Here is a 21253-nt window from a genome sequence, read left to right as displayed (position 1 = left end):
TTCCGACCACCTCTCATATATTGAGGGTTCGCAAGCTAAACAACCGCAGACGTTTTAGTTCAAGACATGTTTTCTCAACGACTGGACGGACAGGTTGCGTGAAATGTGTTTCTATCTTCGTCAGAACAGAAAGTGTATGAGGGCGCTGATTTGGAAGGTTCGCTCTGAGAGATACTGCTCATCGTTGGATGACTTGATTGGAATAACTAATCTGCACCAGTAAAACAGTAATAATGAGGAAAGAGGAGGAATAAGACTCTGACGAGAACCTGATATTAAAGTTCCGGTGGATTCGAGGGAAACACGCAATGACAACAGTTACGTTTAAATACAACACGTATAATACAACGGATTTCCACATAGACACGCGCTCTAATCGTGTTGCTATCACACGAGGCGTCCTAATCGCTTTCAACCTTGCTGACACGTCTTTGTCGCCTGTTCGAGACGAAATAGGTAACGTCGCAGATGAGTACCACTATAGAACCTTGACACTCTGCCGCAAAATCTCTCGCGAGGCACGCTCCGAGTCGAGTTCTATTTTCTAGGCAGAGCCCAAATCGAGAACGTGACACGTACCTTCCTGCGAAAGTTGTCAAAAAAAAAAGCACGAAATCACGATCTACGTACGCAGCAGCTACTCTGTGGTTCTTCCCTGACCTGTGTCTGCACTTCGGTCAGTCACATTGGACTTGATGGACGTGCTGGATGCCAGCTATCCTACCAATGGGGTGAAAGGGGAAGACAAACTGCAACATTTCCGAAACGCGTCCCGCCTGAAGAATGTTCAGGAGCATATTTTTAGTCGGACTGCTGGCACGCGACAAATCTCGCAGAAAGAAGCGCAAGGAATCCAGGCCATTAAAGTAGTCTGAAAGGACTACACCAGTAGCAAACAGTTTATGGCTGACCGTTTAACTTCTTCAACGTCATGACAGAAGGCCAAGTTCAGCAATCAAAGATATCTGGGTCTTCTTCAGCTTCTCTCCGCCACTGCCTCATAGCGTAATTCCGGGACACAAATCTACTATCCAGCAAATCTATCACAATGCCCCGGGCAAGCCGACGGAATAGTGAAGTTGCACCATGTGTTGTGTGAAATAAATGTGTGACGAATGCCCGCGCAAATGAGACGATAATATTTTAAATCCGTCACATTCGCATAACAAATGCAGCAATCTCGGCCAAGACATGTCCACGCTAACCAGCCTCGATTATTAAAACTCGACTTACAGAATGCCATTTCCTCACTGTGAGCTGTCCTTTCATCAGATGCAAAAGGACAACAAACAGATTGCGAAGCTCTGCAACAGGCTGCAGCATTATGTCAGAACTGTCACCCTCCCACATGACGCATCCCACCGTCCATATACGGACAAAAGTGTTCAGACTTTTGCAGAAATGTGCAAGTGACAAATTCGATGTCATTCACACACATGCAGGAATGAAGCAAAGGATAATGCAGTGATGTATGCAGAAGCGGTGTAAACATGACAAGCACGTAACTCTTAAATAGTTGGCCGATCAACAGTTGTACGAAGTGACCTTTCATAAAAGGCTCTAGAAAATAAAGTATCAGCGTACTCATGCCAGTAATCACACCCCTGAGCAACGCGAAAGGCACACAACGTGTTTTTTTCTGACTGATTCAAAACCTTTAAAACGTCACCCAATCTCGATGTTTGTCAACACTGATATAACCGCATCACCGTCTAGGCCTAATGTCAACAGAGATAAAAACTGACAGCGCCACTTAAAAACAGATAAGATAAGGCAATAAGAAAACACTCACCTTCTTTTGTGGAGGGTTTCCAATTATTACTGCTCACTGAGAGAGACATAGTAGGGCAGGGAAACTCCTTCCTGCATGGATTAAACCGACAACAGACGAACTACTACAAGCAGCATCAAGCCATGTTGACGAGTCCCATAGCCTCGTCCTCATGACATTGCCGGGTGTCTGCACTCTCGTCTCCCGCTTTTCTTTTGTAGAGCAAATATTTCTGGTTTCGAATTCTACGTCCGTTCAGCCAAATAACTAATTATGTTATACCGTTGTACTGTTTGACTGCACGAGATGATTACTAACAGAATGAAGAAGTTATTTTCGAACAAAAAAAGCGTTGTATTATGTTGTGTGTTTTCCTGCATGTATTACGGTCAAGGACATGTCACGGCATCGTCAGAAGCATCGACAGTAGCGCTACTTTGTTTTTGTTCTCCCGATTAAGTCTGTGTGTTCTGGCGCAGAATTCCTGTTCATCGTGTAATGTGCGTTAACGTAGCCACTGCAGTGCCAGATGCTTAATTTTTCAATTCGGTTATTTTTGACAACAATTTTTAAAGCGCAGAAATGGGCGGTGGGGATCTAGTAAGTTCAGAGCGTCCAGTTTTTCTCCTTCCTTACGTGACAGTCGTTCCATAGTCTGATCACTTTCTCAGTACATATTGACTCATTTCATGTCTTAACTGTATCTGTGATATTCGCGATACCTACACATAGGAGACGAAGAAAAGAATAGAAGAAAGGTGGCATACGTTATGTGTACATTTTGCTGTGATCGCAGAACTTGAAAAAATCATGGCACCCTTCGACTTTGAGGAACATCGAACGGGTATGGAAGGCGGAACAGGTCCGCGACATGGAGAAATCCAAAATCGAGCAACTCCAAAAGGAGCTTATGGAAGAGAGGAGCAAACAAGAAATGCGACAATTTGCGGAGGACACGGGTGTCGTCAAGTCAGTAAGAAGAGCTCATTGTTTGTAACTGTTTACTGAGCTAAGATCTTGGTTTCACAGAAAGAGACAGGATCGGCTAGACTGGATGTACCAAGGAGTAGCGGGACTTGTAGACCGCGACCAGTATTTGATGGGACGGAAAGTTGACAAGAACTTCGAAATTTTACAACAAGAGGAAGAAGGCATTGAACAACAAGACGAAGGTAAACTACCTTTTTGTTCTCACGTAGAACCAGTATTCCGTCTGCACGTTATCATTTCTCTCGTGTACAGATCAGCTGCCTGGAGCAGTCTTTGCTGCAAGTTCTGCAAATGCTGTGGTGGATCTTGGCAACAAGATCAGGGAGGACCCGTTATTTGAAATAAAGTAAGCTTCATATCTCGATGCAACATATCTCACGTACTACTGTGATGTATATTTTCATTCTAGAAAGCAAGAGATGAAAACAAAGAAGACTTTATTGAGCAATCCTGTTAAAATGAAGTATCTCAGAGAAATGGTTAGTTTTCTGCACTTCAGTTAGCCATAAAGGCTTTGAAGAAATTTAGTCTCTCTTCCAAAAGTTCCTATTCCTTTTTTGTCCTTCTTGTAAGAATGTCATAAAGCACAAACACATGAATGAAGTGCTCAATTATAATGCAATGTTTGTACGTGTTTGCACACCGGGAAGTCTGTGGCAAAAGGGGTGGGCAGTAGCTCCCAATTACAGTAACTCTGCTTCCTGTAAAAAGGTGGACACAGTAAAAATTTGCCCAAAGCTAAAATTGAAGCATATCCAATAACATTTGTCATTATCACATGGCAAACATAAGTTACAGTAAGAAAAATGACTGTGATAAAGATACAGTATAAAGAAAAATATATGATAAAGATACGATGAGATTCTTATTTACCGTAACTGCTGAGAGAGTTCCCAATGAAGACCATATTCTAGTCCCAAGATGAGCTAAATTAGTACTTTACAGCTTGAAGAATCCTTGAAAAGTAAGAAGAAGAACAAGAAGAAAAAGCATAAGAAGAAGAAAGACAAAAGCGACGACAGCTTTTCAGATAGTGACAAAGAAATGAAAATCACCAATGAAAAACATCGCCACAAGCATAAACATCATAGTCACGAAGAAGAAGCCTCTACCTCAAATCATTCAAAGCATCACAGGACAGACCGTGAAAATCGTCAGGAGAACCACCACAGGTACGACGAGAGGAATGAAGGCAGGAATGGAAGAGAACACAAGTGCGCTTCTCGTGAAGAAAGGGGCAAGCACCGTGCACGAGACTCTCACAAGCTCACGCACACCAGAGAGGGGAAACACCCTGAAAGGGGACAAGAGTCCAGAGATGAGCGACTGAGGACCTCCCCTTCACAGCATAACTATCTTCCACACAGCTATCACCACAAGGAGCGTAGGGCTAAGAGAAGACATGACAGCGAATCGGATGATGATGAGAGAGAGAGCAGAAAGAAAGCCTCCAAACCACCAGGACGTAAGCCTACGAGACACAACTCAAGTTCAAGCGATGAAAGCACGCACGAACCATCCAGAACACAAGCACGCAGAAGCCAGAAGGACCAGGTAGACTCAAGCTCGGATGATGAACCACAAGAACGGAATGACACAGTCAGGAGATACCGTAGCATGACTGACACGAATGGCGCACCCAAGTTTGGCCTCATAGTAAGTTGCATTTTTGCAGGTTTCGATATTTAAAAGAAGTATTTAAAGAGATTGGAACATTTATTTTACTGAAAAATAATACTTTTATTTACTTGCGAGTGCTAGACTTCTCCCATTTTTTGCCCGTTAGTTTCGTTTCGATATTTAGGTCACGTAGTATGCTGGTGTAAATGGGACAACCGGATATAAATGTAAGAGTTGCCAACAGATGCATTGAACTTAGAGGTTTCATTATTTCTTGTTGGGTAACCCTCATGTTGGGTGTAACGACATCAGATCCTCAGCCATCGTGTCATCCGAGACTTGCTACTCTCAGCTGGAGTTTTCACCCTGGAAGAGTGCCTCCCAGGCAGATTCCAACATGGCCGCTGCAGCAGTTGTAGCAGAGGAGAAATGTTCCAGTAGCAGTAGTGCCCACAAACGTATAGATTCAAATTGTTGGCAAGAAGCAATGGTGATGGTATGATACACTATGGACCTGCATGATATAGTATACTTAACATGCACAGCACATTAGTTTCACAGACAGTTAACCGGACCAAATTCATGTGTTTTCGAAAATATCTATGAAATAGCAGCAGTCCCACATCCAGTAAATTCATAGGGCACTCAAGCGTTTCAGTAGTGTTAGTACGCATCGAAAACTGCACTACAAGAAAATTTTTGCTTTCTGTTACACATGGATTGCATGCATTTAAACTGACACAATCACAGAGTAGCAGCAGACGGTTCCTTTGACTAAAGTATGCTTGACATCACAACACCCTTGCCTACCCACCTGCCGAGGTGGGTTGTTGAGAGCGGGTACTCACCACAACCCTCAGGTAACTTCAACTACTGGTCATGGCGTCATTTCTGCTACCCTCGATATTTTGCCTAACTCAAGTTGCCCAGAGTTACCCAGGTTTAACAAAGAAGCATAGCCAACATCTGTTGCAGATCGAGCAATCATTAAAACTATAACATAGAAACAAAATGCAAGAAAGTTGGTGTAGGCTGATGTAAAGCTGATGCCCCCAAGTCTGGAAAGATATGCACAACAGACAGTGTTTGTGCATATCTCCCCAGGCTCTGCGAAATGTTACCCACAATTCAGACTAGACAATATCAACAACACATTAAAACCAAAAATTGTAATATGGCTAGGAGAGGCAAAATCTGTGCGCCTACAATACTGCATTGAATAGGAAGATGAGATGCACTTTCACTTTGCTGAATAAATAAAAACGTGTCTAATACCATGTATTTTATAGGGAACCTCTAAAAAAGTGTTGACCTGTTTTTTTTTTTTTTTTTTCTCTCTCGCAGAAACGTGGCAGTCCTCCAAGGAAGGTTACTCCTAAACCTCCTCAAAGGGACCTGCCAGCAAAAAAGGAAGAAAAGAAAACGCCAGTAGCGCACAAACGTCGGTAAGTCATTCTACTGAGAGTTGCACATAGCATAGGTGACAGGAACGGTTTCTCTTTGTTGCAGTGCCTTGACTGAAGAAGAGAAAGAGGAGGCACGGAGACAGATGCTGGAAAATGCGCAGTGGCGGGAAGGGCAACGGAAAACAATTGTGGATCGATACCGTAAGGACGAAGAAAACGAAGAGATAATGCACAAGCAAGGTGGCAAAGGTGGCTTCATACGGTAAGCAGAGATAATGGGTAGGGAAAAAATACGTGTGTGGGGGATGGCTTTCAAATGGACCCGGGAGTTCGTTCGGCTCAAAGTTTCAACTTTAAATGTGGGCGATATCCTACCTTACCTACAAGCATTGTTATGCAATTTTTACTGCACAATATAATGGCATGTAGTGGTTGACAAACAAAACTATCCCTCCAGGCCTATGTTGTCTAAAGCTGCTGAAACCGGCACCGTGGAATCCCGCATCAAGCAGAAGATGCACACCGTACAGCGGAACAGAGATGCTATGGACCGTAACTTTGCAAGAAAGTGAACAGTCACCATCCAACAATCAACTATGTCAATCGGAGGTTTTAATGTATACTGTACATCACTCTATTGTAACAACAGTATGTACAACGGTTAGTCTCTGTACACATTTAGAGTCGTCCATTTTACAAAAGCAGGTCCGCATATGTATGCTGACATAAAACCTAGCATTAAATACCTACGGACACCAACACAAAAGCAATGAATTAGTCACGTGTGTCTTCTTCCAATAACCATTTGCTGCTCCACACCATGCTGTGCCAGTACGCTGTAATCCAAGGATCAGGAAAACTGTTGTAATGCTGTCTTCACTCTGCAAAACACCAGGGCAGATAGTACCTGGTATCTGCTTAGAAGAAACTATGTAGGGGCGAACGTACTTGTCGAAAAGAATGGTATCATTTGTTGTAAGCAGCGACTGCAGCAGTTTCTGGACCCCCAGTTCGCGCAACTTGGACTGCCTTTCTCGAGCACCTGGAACGCAAGCAAGCCAGGCTGGCCACTACAGTTGGACTGTTTGTGCTTAGAGTACTGATCCATACCTTCTTCCTCACTCCACACCAAGTTTGATATGCAAAATGTGGCAGCAATCTGCAGCTTCACATTTGAATGTGCCTAAAACGATAACAATGCAGCTGCTTAGAAAGTGTTTTTTTTTTTTTTTTTAGGGCTCTCAGTTTGCACCAACAAGCAGACATAGGTCCGATTTGGCCGACATTTCAACCCAGATCAACGGTCTCTTAACTTGAATTTAACTCTTCTTCACTAAAGGGAGTTATTGTCACTGCAACATTCATCACATCACCATCTAATGTTAACCAGTGTTGGTGAAACCAGGCCATAGTAGACTCATCATTCTGGCTTAGCTGCAGAGGGAGTGCGAATCTTTAAAACTGGTTCATTTAATAAGTACGCTGTTTTCGGAAGAGAAACTTGACAAAGAATACTGTGAGACCATGCCGAACAATACCATGCTGGTCTCATGCCCACCTTTCCGGATGTGACAGTCCCTTCAACGTAGTATATCTAGTGCATGACACAGTGTGTTTTCTGTTACAAGTAGGAAATACTGAACTAGTTGCCATAATTGAGGAAATTTGTTCATAGGTGAGTAACACTAACATTGTTCTTGGCTGAAAATTGGAGCCTCAACGTCCTTGATGGGGAACGGTACTAAACCTTCTGATTCACGAATGCATATTATTTGTGGAACTGAAGTGGCCTTTGTTTTATGTAACAAAAGGATTGTAGTTAAAGCTGTTCTTCCTAGGTGCCTAGTGGCAAGTCTTCAGACGGTACCTAGTAATTACTCTTCAGAGAGTAACTTTCAACTAATTATAGTTAGAATTTGTAATTACCAGGAAAAAAACTTTTTTCAACACCTTGACAAGTCTGGTTATAACATCTCGTATTGTGCACAGGCACCCCAGTCTTCTCATAAGAAATCAAACACTACCCCAGCCATGAACATGTCACTGGCTTTCACGCTGGCTCTGACATCTTCCTATAACATGATAACAAGGTCACAACAAGCTGTGCACAATTCATGGATGCTGGAGCCACCGGTTAATTTGTCATAAAACGCCTAGTTATCAGTGACAAGCGAAATCAAATTCCATTCAAAATCTGAGAGTACTGACTCACTATGTAGGTAGTAAGTTTCTTGAGGACATCCTCGTTTGACATTATAAATGCCTTGGCCGAATCACCGTCAGCAATATTGGCCAAAATGCAGAGGGCCTGCTCCTTAACGTCTGCGTCATGGTCTCCCTCGAGAATAAGAACTACGGCTTGCATTATTTGTGTGCCATGGCTGTCCATGATATGATCAATGTGCTGTAAGAAAAGTGTAAGGAAGATGACAGAATGCAAAAGTCTCGCTTCAATTGAACCTCTGTATGCAATAAGGAGATAAGTCGAAAAATGTCAAATCGAGAAAAGGGGCCTGATCTGATTATCCGTCCCATTGACATACATGCATTTCCCGTTTCTTACCCTCCTGTAGCGGGTCAATAAATTGCAACACGGTCCTAAATTTTCTTTGGCAGGTACATACTGGTATGTAGATGACATTGCAGCAAAAATAGCCAAAAGGGGATAAGTCGACTTATCCCCTTATTGCACACACAATTATAACATTTTACAACCACACAGTTACAGAAGCCAGCTCATACCAAGTCCCACAACACTGTTTAAAGGATGGACTTAATTCGTCTCGTTTGCACGGTGGGTTTGGAGAGAACAATAATTTCCACGTGCACCTTTTTTTTTTCCATATGCAGTACTGTTTACAGTAAAACAGTCCACATAGTATCGTACATTTCGTTATTTCCACGCATATATATCCAAAATTTGAAATATGCACACGGGCCCTGACTTTACGCAACAGTTCTCAATTACCTGTTTAATGGATAGCAGATTACGCAGGAGTCCCAGAGTCTTCATAAGAACGTTGACATCTGGGTCCGAAAGGAGACGGAACATTTGTTCCGTGCCCAGAGTAGCGAGAATCTGTGCTTTGATTTTTTGGTCTGCTTGGAAGGCCATGTTCATGAGCGCCCAGCAGCCATTGAGTCGCAGAGCTGGCTCCTCTCGACGTGTCAGCCTGCACAACAGCTCCACCGCCCCACACTCCAGGATCGGCTGCAAGCGCGTTTGTTCCCAGCCAAACCCAATGTTGCTTAGGCATTTTATCACAGCACGACTGACGTTCAACAGCAGGTCAAGTCAAGAAGTTTGAGAGAGTGACCAAAAAGTTCAATCCACCATACTTTTAACCATTATAATCATCTGCATAAACAGGGTGATCCTGTAAACCACTCATGCATTGCAGCTGCTTTAAGAAAAAGCAAAAAACAAAAAAAATTCACTCAATCTTTCCATGTAGACAGTGATTTGGTAAAAGGTTCTATGTTTTTGGCAGGCATTACACAGTTGCACACACACACACTCAAAAAAAGTGGAAACCATAAAAATCTGCACACACGTGACCGTAACGAGGCACTACAAATATAGTTAGGGCCTGACTTTTTAGGGTTATACCCAATCATGCCCTATATTTACCCCCCCCCCCCAATTCAAATCAGCAAAGACGGGGTTTAACCCGACATTTCCCCAAAAACTGCTGCACGAGGGGATCCGAAGTCATCATAGCCAACATAGAACTTTGGAAAGTGTGTTGTAAATGCATGAACATGCTCATACAAACTCTCAAAACGGAGACCCTGCTGCCTCTTAGATGCATGGACTAAATATTGCTACTCTGTCTACTGGTGTGTCATGCGTACTATGCTGAGTAAACTGAAGATTTATACCTGATTCAATCCGATTCAACCGGAATTGGGCTGAATCAGGTTCAGTTCAACCCAATTACACCCGAATTATTGAAGCAAAGTATAACCCGATGTTGCTGAAAAATATAACCCGAAAAAGTCATGACCTAAATGTAGTTCAGCTGAGACAGGCCATTCTAATGAATGAAGCAATTTTTTTTTTTTCTAGTCCAGGATAGCAACTGCATACACCATAAATTTATGATGAAAGATCTGGCACATTATCGTTTGAGCTGCTGTTCTTGACTTTCCCATAATTAATACCTGGATCCACAGCGAAGAGCCAGAAGGTCAGGAAACAACTCCCTGATCAATTTCAGTGCTCCACTTACCTCCTTGCTGGGCGAGAATTCGAGGAGTAAATTACAGAGTGTCGAGGACGCTACAAGGAGAATGTCGTCCGAGGCGTTGTGAAGCAGTTTCATAAGGGGTCGCCAAACAGCGTGATCCTGGAAAGTGGTACGCAGCTGCTGCACGGAACGGGATAAGCTGTGGAGGCACCGCACGGCCGCCAGACCGACCCGCGGGTTGGTGTCGGACAGGCTGGACACTATGTGTTCCATCAACGAGTCTGTTTCAATAATCTGAAAGGGAGAATGTTTACCACGGAGCATGCGGATGAAGTGCACCGGCAGAGCTCTCACTTTTTTACGTATGTCTTCGTCGTTGGCACCAAGCGCCGCGAATGCCTTAAAAGCCGCCTGCTTCAGCTCCTGCATAACCTTTAATTCTTGTTCCAGCTGTAAATCAGAATTGCACATTTATGAATCAATTGGAGAAATTATCCAGTACCACTGTCCCACGCCGCAAGAAAGTTACGGGTGTTGAGAGGCACAGTTTGTAAACGCCACGAGAAGATTATTCCAACATGCGCAAATTAATAACGACAGAAAGAAAAACCATGCTGGGTCTCTCGTAGCACGCAGCCACCCTAATGCCTGTGACGGAATGGGCGCAGCAAATCACGAAACTCCCTGTCTGTGCTTCTCACATGTACTCACACAACTGTGCTTCTCACATGTACGCACACAACACAAGCACTACGCCAGAGTATCTTCTGTTGTCTTTCAGCCTCTGCTGTAGTGTGAACTACAGCCATTTGATAAGATTTCTCATACCAACCTGTGGGGTTTCTCAACCTAGGGGTATAGCCTTTGCTTAACAGCATTCTCAGGGTATTCTTTCTTTTTCTTTTTTTTACTGTTCCGCTGAGCAAGAGCAACTTGTTCACTTGCTTTCTAGTGATGCACTATCCAAAACATGCCCCACGTACCTTCTTCATAGTGACAGCTGGAACGGGGCCTTTGTACAGGACGACTGCGGACGGTGGCTGGTACTTTAACAATTCTGCCAATGTGGGGATAAGATGATCACTAATGCTGGCAATTCGTTGTAGTTCAGTGTCCACTTCGGCAAGATAAGCTAAGGTTTCAGCCCCCTCTGCCCGTTCTTCGGGAGTTTGTTCTTTTTTACACATCCGAACCAGTGTAGGTAGAGCCTGAAAAATTGTGTTGGCACAAAATTTACATTGCACAATACCGAGCTCCTAAAAACCAGTTGTCCGCTAGAAATGTGTCCAGTGAACACAAAATAACAATCATGTAAAAAAAAGCTGCGAGGTTTTACTAAGACAGTAATGACAGAATCACACAAACTTGGCACACAGAGGTATGGACAAACAACCACAAGGTTCCATGGCATCGTTGGCATTTCTCAGTGTTTATGAGGTCTCACTAAGGTATTACGTGATTGCAAAGTACAGAAATTGTTTCAACACGCAATGTCATAGACAGACAAACGTTACATTGAGGACATGTAATGCTCGAACATGTGTATTCCCAAAACCTTTATACCCAAACATATTTAACACATAAGAGGCCAAACTTTTACACAAACCTTAAATGTCACTCTTGGATCTTCAGATCGAATGGCTCCGGCACGACTCAAGAATGTCATACTGTGAGGGGGAAAAAAAAATTGTGTACTATCTACGTAACTAAAGTAACAGAACAAAAATGAGAACACTAATAGGTTCTCCTGACTGACCACTTGGCTGCAGCAAGCTGCATTTCTGTTGGCTTATCCCTGGCCATCAAGGTGACCAAGAGGTCAGGAACCGATCGACCACCATAACTTGCTGTATTAAAGGTACACCAAACTTTAGTGAGTCCAAAGAGAGGAAAACACACACATTTCATCAACTCACAAGTTGCTAAAATGCTCGAGACCTTCTGGTTCTGGTAGCACATATGAGCCAGACATCTCAAACTGGGCAACTGAACCTGGATGAAGGGTTAAATGGAACTTAAGGGCAGGTGCACTCAGAGAAAAGAGGGAAGCTAACCTTGTAGGATGGTGAACAGAGCATAGCAGCTAGAGTTGGAATAGCACCTTGTGAACACAGAAAGCTCTGGTGTTCCGTAGTCTGTTAAGTACATAGAAAGAAGTTTCAATGTTACTCTGCAGATAATCTTTGTCATATCCAAGGGAACTTATCAAACTCATGGTCGTAGATGAAACAGCCGCGCAAAAATGCCTTAGAAAGCTCAGGTTGTTTGCCAGTTGATCGCAGTACAGACCATCACTGGCCATTTTGCTCATCAATGAGAATCCCATCGGAGTAGACATCATTACTGTACAGGAAAATGAGCCATAACAAGTTTGTGTTGACCCCCTTTTCCCACTTAACCCATTTTGTGGCAGGGAACTTGAGTTGCGGTTGTGGAATGAAATTCATCACCCTGAGTACTGAACAGCTGTAGTACTCACCACTCCAAATTTCATTGATATACCAGGATATCATAATATAAGTTGCTTGTGCCCCATGATATAGTGTAGTAGTACACATGATCAATGCACATTAGAAAAATTCTGACCTTGCAAATAGATGTGAGAATAGTAGCGACACACTCTTGGTTTGGAGTGTACGGCTGGTTGGCCATACGCAGCAAGTGGGGAATAATCCACTGCTCCTCGTACATTGCTTCGACGGGAGCCAGCTCAGACTGGAATAATGTGCGTAGGCAGCGCACACATGCTTCCACATATTTCTGGTCAGAATGCAATAGTCCTGCATGTAAATCACATGACATTATGAAAAGTGTTACCAGGGTTCTTCATTGAATAAGGTGCCTGCAGAGATGTACGTAACGTGTTACTAGTAATCAATTACTTCATTCAGTAATTTTTTAACGTAGTCATTTAATTTTGTGAGCAAGTAATTTTCCAGGTAATCCGATTACAATTTTCGGTAATCCATTACTGAGTAATCGATTACTTTTTTTAACCTTCTGTCAACAATGGCAACCGTTTTCAGCAAGCCAATCTGCTCTCCTGTTCCACCACGAGTTCAACTGAAGCAACGACGCAGAGGTCACTGTGACGACCGTCTCTAGTCCACACGTGTTCCATGATAATCTCTTGCAACCGCGACCTACTGGTAAAATAGGTGACATGCAACAGTAAAATAGGTGACGGTATTGACAAATTGTGCGGGCTGAATATAACAATAGTAACAAAACCAAGAGGATGTTTCGATGTTGTTTCAAATGTGTATATAAATCTGTAATAAACGCGTGTATGTGTTTTGTATGTTGCTTTCAAATGTATTTGTGAATTTCACTTATCATGTATGTTGGTGTGTCATATTAGAATTTGCAACAAGAGCTGCATGGTTGCATTCACTGCAGGCACGTTGGCTTCACTATGGCCCACAATTTAAAAGTAACGGGAAAAGTAATGTGTTACATTTTTAATCGGTAACGTATTACATTTTGGATGAAGTAATTTGTAACGGTAAAGAATTACTTTTTGCACAGTAGTAACAGTAATTGTAATCAATTACTTTTTTCGAGTAACGTGTACAACTCTGGGTGCCTGACCTTGTTGCCACTCTATGGAGCTCATAATTTGTTATTTTCAGCTCAAGTGGATTCGTATACAAAGTAATACCCCTTGCCACATGGGCGCAAAAAATGACATTAAGACTTAAGGCATTGAGCACTTAATGTCATTTTTTATAGTCCTTGTCGTATTGTAATGCGATTTGTGCGGTGCCACACGGAGATATTTAATGACATCTGTCTGAATGACAGTTTCTGCTTAATGAGGTTGTCGCAAGTCATTCGCCGATGAAATGCCTGCTTTCGCTCCCATTGTCTGTGCTGAGTAACAATTTTATTCTTGCATAAAACCACTTTGTACCATGCGGGGCAAGATTATTTCATAATTTGAGGCTGCACAAGTATTCTTTGATGAAGGAAATGCTGAAGTTGTTTGAAATTTTCACCGACAGAAGCAACAGAACGTGTGACAGCGCGATAGGGTCAGCATCAAGATGATGGCGTTTATCGTCGTTACAAACTGACGTGTGGCACGACCTTCATGGATAATGCCATTTGGGATCCTAACAGCAAATGTCATTTGCCCTGCCCGTATGGCACAGGCATAAAAATTTTACAGATGATAACACGATATACCTCCAACTGCATGAGATCACTTCTACCCTCCTGTAAAAGATGATCTTACACCAATCTCTGTTTCCACTTTTTATCACACAGAGAGTGATCTAAATACCAAATTGCACAAGTTACATCAGGTGCTACATTATCACCTCTGCGAATACAGTCAAACTCCTTTACAACAAAACTCAGGGGACCGCAAAAAAATTTGCTGTAGTGGTATTTTCGTTAAAAAGGTGTTCGCTATTAAGGAGTTTGACTGTACTGATTTTGCAGTTGCAGCTATCTCACCAGCATGCAGGAAGTTGCAATTAATACAATTTCTTACATGCTGCTTGAACAGCGACAGCTGCAAAATCAGTTTGTAAGAGAGGTTATAAGCCCGCAGGGTTGTGAACAGGGAAACATCACTAAATGTTGTAAAGGCATCCTAAAAGCATCCTGACGCCTAAAAGCATCCTGTAAAGGCATCCTGACGCTTAACCGTAGCACGCTCACACATTACAGTTAAGCGTGGGGACGGCTTTTATAGGCTTCAGTTATTAGAACATTGTGTTACAAAATGTTGTCCAATGCGCATAGTATTGTTTGCATACTTTTACTGACAATAAATCAGTAGCTGAATAAGTCTACAACATCACCCAGTGACCGATCCTGTACTGACCAAGAACAAAAACAATTTCTAGACATAACTAGACTACAGAGTTTGCTAATATTACCTTGTAAAAGCACTGGCAAAATGCCAGCATCAAGCAGTGATTTCACATTGTCTTCAGTGCCTTTAGCGAGGCTGTTTAAAATCACTGCTGCTTCACACAAAAGCTGCGGATGTGACTCTTCACGCAGAATCTGTAAAAGCCTGTGCAAATACAAGACACAATGTTTGTCCACTGGCATCAAGTACATCTCGGTATGGACTATGAACTGTAAGGTACTGCTACTCCACCTTGGAACCAGACCCATTCTAATGACGGTGCTTTTCTGGTTGTTGCTGCCAATAACCGAGTTTTTGAGCTGACTAGGAATTGGGGAAAGTAATGGTGTTAATGTAATGTGTATATATTCATTCATCCAAAATTTCTTTGATTAATCATTGTCTTTCGAACTTACATGATTCCTTCCAAGCATTTTTCTGGATCATGATAAAACAACAAGTCGATGTATGACCGGTTGCACTCCACAACCTACAACACAAGCATGCAAGCAGAAATCATGTCCATGATATCCGATGAGAGAAAGATGAGCAGGCAAGATTCTACTGCAATTGCCCAGCGCTTGTAAAATATTGTGGCCAAGAACGGCAAATTTGCAAGCATCATCTCAATGGAGGGATGGACTGTATCTTCACTTCATCGTATCTAATTAAAACCCCACAAAAACATTTTAATCGACCGTAAGGCACGACATTACAATGTATTACGGAGCCCATCAAACTGTTTACAGGACAACTAAGAGTAAATAAATGATGGAACCGCACATCAAAGCACGAATCCTTGCTAGGCCTATCATGCAAAAAGCCCTCACGTCTACCCACCATGAAAGGTTGATGAACAGTGACCATATTAACAGTTGCGAAACGGTTATCAATGCGGTATAAAATACTAGTTGCAGCAACACGAACAAACACCCAACTATTACAAACTCATACAAACTTAGCACTTCCGTGCTCCGCTTAAACAAATGCTGATCACCTAGCGACAGCTTTGGATACTTTCTTTCGACACTGCTGTAGGATACGTCTTCGGCTAGTTACGGCTTTCCTTTCGACGACGTATAACAGAACCGAAACCTAAACGTAGGTTTGCGGGACTTCTGTGAAAGCACACGAGGACACAAATAGACAAATACTGCCAGTGCGCCCAAGGGGCGTGAAAAACGATATTGTATTGTGGCAGTCATGTTAATGACTTCATTCGTCCTCAAGCCGCATGGTGGGCCAAAAGATTATTTTCTATCTCCTGATTCGGAGAGAAATTTTGCGCTCGATTCGAAATGGGCTACCTCGCGTAGGACCATCATCGTGAACCTTCAAGATGTCCGGTGCTCCCGTGATTCCTGACTCCAGTACGGTACGTGACGCATCAATTAAAAGTGTGCTTGTGTTGGTCACCAAAGATAACAGACTACCTTTTCTGACCACTGTTTCACAGTCACAGCAGGAGATAGCACAATGAACACTTGAACTGTTACTCGACCGAATAACCTTTATTTAAGCTTCATGAGCTACAACTACATAAAATTCGTTGTACAAGTTCATATGAAATGGAGGTTGATCTCACTAAGAACAGCACATGCAAAAAGAAACAAACAACACACACACACACTTCAATTAAAATCTGCATGATGACAAGCTGACCTGCCCGTCAATAGCTGTACACAGGGCAGTTGCTACGGGAGTAGCAAACAGCGATACCCATGGCTGGTGCCTGGTGGGAGTCTCAACAATGGTTTCAGAGGGTGCTATTTTTGTCTAATTTATATGCAGTATACACGTACAATATACTGCCACTCATATTTTCAAGGTGTCCCTTCTGGACTTCCAATTAAGGAAAAATCAGATTTTTTGTTAGCAGACTACGTAGTAGCCAGAGAAGGCATCGCTCAACTGGAGGGGGAAACATATTGTCATACTTTGCATCATGGGCATATGAACGGGACACTCCTAAACATGGGTCACCTGTAGTCATGGGGACTAATGCATTCTCCTTAGTTGCCAACACCACCCCTGCACACAAGAAGCTTACCGCAACATCAAAATTGAAGGAATTGAAAGAACTACTTAAGGGAAAGATTATACAGTTCTAGACTTTCTGTTCACTTGTATGAAGTGAATAACAACATCTGACCAGCTAAAATTAAAGGGATTGTGATAGTTCGCCACAGATTCTATTGGATCAATGTATGAGACGGTTATTTGCATGAATTTGAACCGGCAATGCAAGTTTTGCAGCAACGGGGATAACAGACACGTAGAAGTTGAGCACTGTGAACATCACGACTCATGTGGCTGTGGCACTGATGTAGCCAAAAGGGGGGGGGTTCTGGGGGTTCAAACCCCTCCTTTCTCAAAATGGTACCTATGGTAGTGCATTTGGGAGAGGGAAACGAGGGGAAATCCTCCTTGCCCAAGTAAAGTCCCCATACAACCCCTCCCGAAACGTTTTCTGGCTACGCTGCTGGACTGTGGTATCGTGGTGGGCATCAGTGGGCAGCACCATTGGGAGATGTCATGTACTTCTAAGATACGACAGGAATCATTGAGGCTCTCACGCTTCTAACATTGTTGCTCGTAGTGGCAGTGCGCTCAAGGGCCGGCATCTCGTCGGCTACACCCGTGTAGGAGAACAATTCTTTTTTTACTTATTACTCTGACGTGCGAACAATGCTGGTATGACGCAATTCACCGCGAATATGAATGTGTCACAACCCCTTTAAAACGTAGGAACTATAGCTGGCCAGAAAAACGTGTAAAGTCAATCCGGACAAATTTCATAGGATATGATCCATGTCTTATGCAAGCAACCAGAAACAAGAACATGAAGTAGCTTTCCAAAGGCAAGAAGATTTGACTAGGGCAGCCTGCTTACATGTAGATAAATGGGAACCCTGCCAGTCTCAAAGGGTACACTACACGGCAAAGTAGTGCCTTACAACTGCCTCACTTGTCACCTAGTGTGCTCCGACTAATTCGTAAATCTCATCCGCCATTTTAATTGCATTGTCAAGACCTTCACAATGCCTTTGGAGTCTGGTTGGTATGCCTGCTATTCCGTGAAAGGCACCCGAGATGCTCCCAGCCATTGAAGCAATCGTGTCCGTATCTCCTCCTACTGCAATGGATAGCACCACAGCTCGGACGAATGGGCTCTCCGTCTAGAAGCGCAAAGAAACAGTTCTTCATAGAGAAGCGACCTATGTTTGAGTTCAATAACATCATCATTCGTGGTTGAGTCTGTTTGTAATACTGTCTCAGGGTCAGAGCATGAGTGATCAAATGGTGTAATGCACACTTACTTAAATTATATTTAAGTTTGCCAGTGTCTCACTAGATGTTATGGGTTTGCACAAAAGAGGTTGGTTTTAATATCTGCATGCTACAACATTTGAACACTACACACCATAATGAATTTCCATTCATTGAACGGGCTTGCACAAAAATTAATAGTTTTACAGAACTTACAGGACCATTTTTGCTAACACATGTAGATTTCAAAATATTGCAAGCGGCTTGTATCTGCATGAACCCTGGTTTCAACAGGCTGACAAAAACAAGCATACAACTTGCAGTTTGTCTGTTACAGATACAGCAAAAACTACAAAGAGTGAAACATCTCAAAACAATTTTAATGTGAGATGTGCTTTCATGCATAGTCTGCATGAGGGCATGTTCTTGGTAGCTTTTTGCCGTTTCAACACCTCCCACAGCTGGACTGAGCTACATTTCCTCTTTCACGTTTGAATCTGTCAGTTATAGTCAGCTGAACAAGAGATAAACTGATGTTCTGAGGCTGGAACAACATAGAGGGGACAGATACACTCAAATACTTTCATCTTTCATAGTCAGCTGTTAAAGGTTCCCATTTACAAGCATTGTACCACGATAGTCTTTTTTTATGTCAACACTATTGTACACAACATCAGTAAAACAAATAATAACATACCTCAAAGAAACTAAGAGGCTCCTGAGATCTCAAGAAAGTATAGACAGCAGTAGGAACAGATTTTGCAGCTGAAACGTCATTTCCGAAGAGGGCTGCCACCTCTTCTGCAGAGAGATCTTGGGGGTCATCACAAAGAAATCGTTTCATGTTCTTGAGCGACTGGGTGTAAGGTTTGTCTTCTGCAGGGTTCAGAACTCTGAAAACATCCAGACAGACAGAGGATGTTTATTTTTATCTATGAAGCTATGAGAGCAGCATACATGCCATTTTTGCGGGTGAGCTATACTGAAGGGCAGACATTCTGCCAGAGAAGTTATATAACTACTAGATGGCTAATGATCCAAGCCTCATTTACTAACTTTTTAATTAGAGGTTTTTGTGGAAATGTGGCTCTGATTCTGCAATCTCACATTTGCCCTCAAAACCTCGAATTAAAGATTTAATTAATGAATTTTAGGGAATTAATTATTTAGTAGTTGCGTACACTCTTCAGCAGAATGTCTGCCTGGCCGTATAACGTACATGCAAAAACAAATCTGTGCTGCTCTCATAGTTTTTTTTTTTAATAAGTTGTTATCTCTAATGGATAAAAATAAACATCCTGTACATATGCCGAACATACATTCAGCTAATTAACTAGCTATCGGCTACACAAGAGCGCTTCAACTTGCAGTTAGTTACACTTTTCAGATCCAGTTTCAGTCCAACTACAGCAGACCCTCGTTACAACGTAGTCGACAGGATTGGGAAAAAAATTCAATAGAAGCAGCAATTCAATAAAAACATTAGTGCCACAAGAACAGTGACAACAGCCTCAGAAACATCGCAGAAGCCTTAGAAAGAGTATTCAAGCAAGCACACAAACCTTGGTGGTGAGAACCTTACAGCCTTCTAAGTTATGTGGAAAGAGAGAGAGAGAGAAAGAAAAAAAAAGACGTAAGCTGGATTTGCATGAATTTCAGTCAGGACAATGTGAGCCTTGGAATAAAGCAATAATTTGAAAAGGGCAGTTTCATTATAAAGAGGGTCCACTGTACTTTCAAGGTAGCTGATTCCCATCACCAAGTAAGAGTATGAACAGCTTCTTACGTTACGCCTTTTGATTCAATAGCATCCATCTTTTCCAAAAGATAGTCAAGATATGCTGCCTTGTTCAGAGGGATGTTGGAATCAGATCTGGCAGCTTGATATACAGCAAGGCATTGTAAGATAGCACCATTGTAGCCATTGCGGTGAGAGTGCGTGATCTGGGCCTGCTTCTCAGCGAGCTTCATCGTCGATAAAGACAAATTAATTTGTGCAAAATACGACACCCTATCTACGAATCTGATATATGCTTACATCTATTAATTTTTCGTCATTGTTGTAGCAGAAAAGTGCCACTGGGGCGACCCTCATCGCTCCGCCATTCCCGTATGAACCTTTGCCTTGAAACTGATCCTTGGCAGGTCCATATGGATCTTCGAAGTTGTTTTTCTTGAGCGCATGGAACACGTCCACAACGTTCATCCCATATCCACGCTTTGGCTGATCGTAATATTCGGTAGTGAACCTGGAACAATAAGCACAACTGTGTGCATATAGTATGGGTTGCCATTTGACTGACCACAATTACCTTCTAGCCAAATCACTGGCGTGAAACCCTTTGTTATCTATCAGTGACTGACCCACGCTCCTTGTCATTGCTGTGTCATCCGTGTAAGGTCGGAAGGGTAAAAGTCCTGAGAGAATCGCATAGAGATTCGTATATCAGGGACACATTGATCAGCATTGTATCAAGTATGACTTCACAAAGAGCACCACCGTGGTACAGTTTAGAAAAATGAATGTTAATTGAACATGAGAGAACTGATGTTCTGAGGCTGGACTTCCATCTTTCATGTTAATTGAGTCGATTGTCCACTTTGCCCTTGTGAACTGTCATGCAATTTCACTGCAGTTGCACAACATATTATCTAAAATTTATCATGCAGAAGAAAATATGGTCACTGCACATTCGGTAGTGCATGACACCGCACCGCGCGTGCTGTCAGTACGCATATTCGTGTTGCATTATTAAAGCGACTGCGGCAGAAAGAGGCGTGATTAGGTAATGAGGATAAACAACCTTTTGAGGACTCTTCTAACAGTTTTGATACGTAAGATGTGAGCACCGACTTTGAAACTGGAAAGTCGCCCTCGAAGGGCGCTCCCAGACAATCACCCAACAGCGAACCAACAAGACATCCTCGAAACTTTCCGGCTAGAGCACACACCGAGTTGGTAACAGCGGACATTTCTGTGAGTTCTATCGCTTGTCACTAGGGTACGCGTACAGCGAAAACGAAACCTGATGATGCAGATGTTGCTAGGACGTCCGCAACATTTTATGTCGCGAGACGTTGGTGCAAAGTTTCAAACAACCACTGGCAAAAGCTTGATAAAGTGATGTCTCTGTAATTTTCA

General features: G+C 42.7%; 4 protein-coding genes across 6 annotated transcripts in view; 1 reads left to right on the top strand and 3 right to left on the bottom strand.

Annotated features, from left to right (window-relative positions):
* Nucleotides 1–1942, bottom strand: part of LOC135377453 (cyclin-dependent kinase 14-like) — a 97878-nt gene extending 95936 nt beyond the window's left edge. The window contains exon 1 of the mRNA XM_064609861.1: nt 1793–1942. Coding sequence (XP_064465931.1) covers nt 1793–1841 — 49 coding nt within the window. The 5' untranslated portion in view covers nt 1842–1942. The remainder of the gene's footprint in view (nt 1–1792) is intronic.
* Nucleotides 1943–2198: 256 nt separating this feature from the next.
* On the top strand, nt 2199–6557 carry LOC135377447 (pre-mRNA-splicing factor CWC25 homolog). The gene is made up of 9 exons (XM_064609855.1): nt 2199–2371; nt 2568–2740; nt 2801–2943; nt 3014–3107; nt 3171–3240; nt 3707–4417; nt 5726–5826; nt 5891–6049; nt 6245–6557. The coding sequence occupies exons 1-9, from the start codon at nt 2354–2356 to the stop codon at nt 6357–6359; spliced, it is 1584 nt and encodes a 527-aa protein (XP_064465925.1). The 5' UTR covers nt 2199–2353; the 3' UTR covers nt 6360–6557.
* Nucleotides 6378–15864, bottom strand: LOC135377446 (armadillo repeat-containing protein 8-like). Of its 3 annotated transcripts, none has more exons than XM_064609852.1 (17): nt 15682–15864; nt 15258–15331; nt 15094–15165; nt 14867–15006; nt 12564–12757; nt 12032–12112; nt 11894–11969; nt 11734–11824; nt 11584–11644; nt 10961–11185; nt 10332–10427; nt 10021–10271; nt 8756–9008; nt 8000–8191; nt 6898–6970; nt 6736–6829; nt 6378–6668 (listed from the first exon to the last, which is right to left on the bottom strand). In XM_064609852.1, the coding sequence occupies exons 1-17, from the start codon at nt 15706–15708 to the stop codon at nt 6638–6640; spliced, it is 2031 nt and encodes a 676-aa protein (XP_064465922.1). In that variant the 5' UTR covers nt 15709–15864; the 3' UTR covers nt 6378–6637. The 3 variants fall into 3 exon arrangements, with proteins under 3 accessions (XP_064465922.1, XP_064465923.1, XP_064465924.1); XM_064609853.1 differs by having other exon boundaries at nt 8756–8998; nt 10020–10271; nt 15682–15863; XM_064609854.1 differs by lacking the exon at nt 8756–9008 and having other exon boundaries at nt 10020–10271.
* Nucleotides 15865–16333: 469 nt separating this feature from the next.
* LOC135377448 (ADP-ribosylhydrolase ARH3-like) lies at nt 16334–21110 on the bottom strand. The gene is made up of 6 exons (XM_064609856.1): nt 20916–21110; nt 20424–20529; nt 20150–20360; nt 19898–20076; nt 18809–19004; nt 16334–18020 (listed from the first exon to the last, which is right to left on the bottom strand). Exons 1-6 carry the CDS (start codon nt 21082–21084, stop codon nt 17817–17819), a joined length of 1065 nt encoding a protein of 354 aa, XP_064465926.1. The 5' UTR covers nt 21085–21110; the 3' UTR covers nt 16334–17816.
* Nucleotides 21111–21253: the final 143 nt, after the last annotated feature.

The sequence above is a fragment of the Ornithodoros turicata genome, chromosome 1 (assembly GCF_037126465.1).
Source record: "Ornithodoros turicata isolate Travis chromosome 1, ASM3712646v1, whole genome shotgun sequence".
NCBI classification, from domain to species: domain Eukaryota; kingdom Metazoa; phylum Arthropoda; class Arachnida; order Ixodida; family Argasidae; genus Ornithodoros; species Ornithodoros turicata.
Note: the sequence above shows the minus strand (reverse complement) of the source record. Positions and strands in the feature narration are given on the sequence as shown.